The sequence below is a fragment of the Callospermophilus lateralis genome, chromosome 15 (genome assembly GCF_048772815.1).
Source record: "Callospermophilus lateralis isolate mCalLat2 chromosome 15, mCalLat2.hap1, whole genome shotgun sequence".
In the NCBI taxonomy this organism is placed as follows: domain Eukaryota; kingdom Metazoa; phylum Chordata; class Mammalia; order Rodentia; family Sciuridae; genus Callospermophilus; species Callospermophilus lateralis.
The window spans coordinates 16,495,284-16,499,281 of NC_135319.1; the positions used below are offsets into that span (position 1 = coordinate 16,495,284).

The following is a 3,998-nucleotide window of genomic DNA, read 5'->3' on the forward strand; positions in this document are numbered from 1 at the left end:
TTTTTCCCATGGTTTTTACATCAAGAGCACCTGGAGTATCAATTGTGTTCAACACAAAATAGCGCTGGGGGCCGAAGAGAGGATGAAGTCACTTTCATAGCATCAGCTAAGGTGACAAGGGCTTGACTACCCAAACAGATCTTCACCGGCAGACTTGCCTGGCCCAGGGCCTCCTGAAGAGAAGGGGACGAGCAGCTGTGCATGCTCAAACAGCGAGATGTGCAAAACACATCCTCACTCTGCTAGAAATAAAGAGCACACAGGAAGCGCACCAAGAGCAGGAACTTGCATCTGACTGCTGGGGCCAATACTCAACAGACCTCTGCACAAAAGGTGAGGGGTGAGCAGAGAAATGGCAACAACACCTGGGGGTCAGTGAGAAAGAAAAGCACATATATGCATGTGCACACGTGGCCGCCTCAGAAGCTGCCTGGTTACTCTGGGCTCACAGCCCTGTCTACTTGCCTGGCTCAGAACTTCAGCAGCTGCGGTCTTTTAACCAACTACACTTTCTTCTCTCCTCTTAAGGCACAAACATATTTACAGTTTCAGACGTATTCTCTCAAGTTCTGAGGCCCATACTAAGCAAGTTACTCACAGGCTGGTGCACGGCAGCCAGTTGATCCTTTTTGGCTGTCTGCGTTGCTGGGGGGCAGCCAGAAGGTGCGAGCCTTCTTTCTGTGCCACTGTGGTTGTGATCTAGTCTACCCCCCTACCATCAAGGTGGGGTCACAGGAGAGGCCAAAGTGGCAAAAGCATGACCAGAATAGGGGACGTTTAAATTTTTTTTCCTTGCATTTAACGTATCCTTAACAAGATGGCAGCTCTTGTCTACCTGAGCCGACATTCAGAAAGAGCAGGCAGAGGCTGCCTCGGAGCATCCACGACTCCATGTAAAGTCACTGTGATCATTGTTTGCTCAGAATATGTTACTCTTCCACAAAGACAGACATGAACATGCACACACATTAACACACACACATGCATGCTGCACGCACACACACGCACCCCTTCCACCATGGAGGAAATCTTTGCAACAAGAGGCACTTGAATGATATTTGGAGAGTTCCGGTGAAAAGGCCTTCCCCTCACAGTGAAGTGGGATCAACAACAGAAACCAGGCGCTCAGGACTCCATCTCTTCTTGGTCAAGGGGCGGCGGCACAAAGCTGATGACTTCATCATAGGTTAGGCTTTTCCACTCATCTATTAGGAGGTCCCTGCTTTCAAAAGACTGATCGTAAGGATCGGCCACTGGTTCATCATCAGGATCATGATACTGGGCAAAGTAGGCGTGTGCAAGGGCTTGGGCTGCAGTAATTCTCTTATCTGAGTCCAATACAAGCATCTTCTCCAGCAAGTCGACAGCCAGGGGATTGGCACCAATAAATACCTTTGCAAAGTTCATCTTGGGCATCTGGGTCAAAGACTGAATATAGTTTCTTGCAGACTCTGGGGAGGTTTTCTTCAAAAGCTCAGCCCCTGGGGTTCCAACGAGTCTTAAAATGAGCTTCAACTGATCAATATGGTCTGTACCAGGAAACAATGTTCTTCCAGTTAACAGCTCCGCCATTATGCATCCCACTGACCATATATCCACTGTCTGGTTGTAATGCATCCAGTTCAACATGATCTCAGGAGCCCTGTACCACCTTGTAGGCACGTAGCCTGTCATTTCATCATCAGTATGTCGAGCTAGTCCAAAATCTAGAATCTTCAGCTCGCAGTCTTCATTCACAGCTAGATTACTAGGTTTTAGGTCCCTGTGAATTATATCAGCTGAATGAATATACTTTAGACCTCGGAGAATTTGGTAGATAAGGAATTGAACGTGGTCATCCGTAAGCTTCTGACACTTTACTATGTTGTTCAGATCTGCTCCCATGAGATGGGTCACCAGATACACATCATTGAATTCCTCCAGAGATCTTGCAGGTGTAAACACATCCAACAGACCAATCACATTTTCATGTTTCATATGTTTAAGTAACCGCAGCTCTCTGTAGGTCCTTTTGGCATGAATGATGGACTGAAATGGTCTGGACAGCTTCTTCACTGCCACACGTAACCCAGTTTTTGTGTCAAAAGCAGCACACACGGAGCCATAGGCACCGGAGCCCACCGGGGACAGGTTCTGATAACGCTCAGGCACCTCCCAGATTGTCTTGTTCAGCTCCTGCAAATAGAACGCGGGCCTCTCTTGAGACATTTTCCAGCGGCGGCCACGGGGTGAGGAGGTGGCCCTGCTGGGTCCCCGCCTGCACCCGCACCCTCTCCCCGGCCCTCGTTGCCCGCCCGAGCGGGCGGGGACCCGGCGCTGGCCGCCCGCGCAGGTGTGGCTTGAGACCCCGCAGACTCCCGCGCGCCCGCGCGCGGCCCCTGTCAGCTGCAGCGGCTGGATGCGCCTCAGATACCCAGGCAAGCCCAACTAAGGGCAGGAGCACGCTCTGAGGCTCAAAGCTGCGCCTGTTGCAGTCTCGCTGCACCAGCTCCCGGACTAGGCCGACGGGGGAGTTACTTGACTGGTCACCCGCTCCAGCTGCAGCAGCCGCTCAGGCTCCAGTGGTCCTCTTCTACATTCTTTAAACATATTTGATAAATTTTTGGTTTCCTTCTCTTCTATGTGCTGCAGGAAGAGACTAATATTAATTCCTTTTGTTGCCATTCTGTATCAGACTTCTAAAAATTACCATTTAGCAAAACAAAGTTCAGTTTGATCTATCATCTCTGTTTCTGATTTCAGAAAATGATTACATGTTGCGGTCAACAGTGGAACTCAGCCTTCTGATACACTGCAACTGTGTATTAGTCCCTAAATTACTTGGCTTCCAAAATACTGATCTAAAAATATTAAGGTTTTGTTTCCCTTGTTCCAAGTACCCTCTGTACTAAAATTGTTGAAATGTACTTGGTCCCTGTGCTGCCAGGAAACAAGAAGGCTAAGAAATCTCTTTATGTGTGTGTGTGTGTGTGTGTGTGTGTGTGTGTGTGTGTGTTCAGGCGATGGCCCCAAATAGGCCAAGAAAACCCCATTCTCCAGCCTTTCTCAGAACTGCGATATAGATGGTGCTTTGTCTATCTGCTTCTATAGAGCCCAGGCTCCGTCCTTTTGGAGATGTTTATTAGTAAGCATAAATTGCAGTTGTCTTTATTGTCATCTCCTTAATAGTTCGAAGTGTTTCCTTTCTCAAAAATTTCAGCTCTATTTCAATGTAGTCTTGGATATAGTCTTAAATTGACAAAAAATAAAAATAAATAAATATTTGATCATTTGTCTCTTTGCTAGCTCATTTGTAATGTAATTTCATTCAAGTATCTAATATTTGCTGCCAACAGACTGAATTATTGAAAGTGAGGTGAATTCTAGAGTTCAAACATTCCATGGCATATGAAAACCAAACACATTTGTACTCACTTCCAAAGGCAGAAAGGTGTGATCCTTTTCCTCATCCTTCCAAAGGGTCACAGCGGACACTCCAGACAGGTTGACAAGAGAAAAGCATGGGGATTTTATTTATCAAAGTTTTACAGTGACACAGAGCAAAGACCCAAAGACCCAGGGAAAATTATCCACTTTTATGCTTATTGTTTATTTTTATGGATAGCCTAATAAAAATGTAACGAGATAAAAGGGGGTTATCTAATGTTCTAGACTTGAGGGGATACCCAGAAAGATTCCTCTTTCCTCTTGGCCTTTCTAGGTAGCATCTCCCTGACCCTGACACCTGCCCCATTTAGAAACCTTCCAGAATGAGAGTCCTCAAAGAAGGGAACATGAGGGAATGATCTTTCTAGGTTTTATGGAGCCTGCTTTAGGGGAAAGGAAAGCATTTGTATATCTATGGCTCTGACTTTATGGCTGGCTTAGGGGTGGGAGACAAGAAGAGTGGAGGGACCTCCTCCAGTTCACAATACCCTGCCAGTCACAGTGCCGTACTTGTACTTTGGGTGTCATATCCTGAGTCCCACCATCTATGCTATATGACCATGACTTTACTA

The 3,998-nt window shown here is 46.8% G+C and overlaps 1 protein-coding gene across 2 annotated transcripts; it reads right to left on the bottom strand.

Annotated features, from left to right (window-relative positions):
* Nucleotides 1–389: 389 nt before the first annotated feature.
* Nucleotides 390–2,500, bottom strand: LOC143381167 (mitogen-activated protein kinase 14-like). 2 transcript variants are annotated; one of them, XM_076834515.2, is made up of 2 exons: nucleotides 1,448–2,500; nucleotides 390–1,368 (listed from the first exon to the last, which is right to left on the bottom strand). In XM_076834515.2, exons 1-2 carry the CDS (start codon nucleotides 2,206–2,208, stop codon nucleotides 1,209–1,211), a joined length of 921 nt encoding a protein of 306 aa, XP_076690630.1. In that variant the 5' UTR covers nucleotides 2,209–2,500; the 3' UTR covers nucleotides 390–1,208. The 2 variants fall into 2 exon arrangements, with proteins under 2 accessions (XP_076690630.1, XP_076690629.1); XM_076834514.2 differs by having other exon boundaries at nucleotides 391–2,175; nucleotides 2,414–2,490.
* Between the last annotated feature and the right edge of the window lie 1,498 nt (nucleotides 2,501–3,998).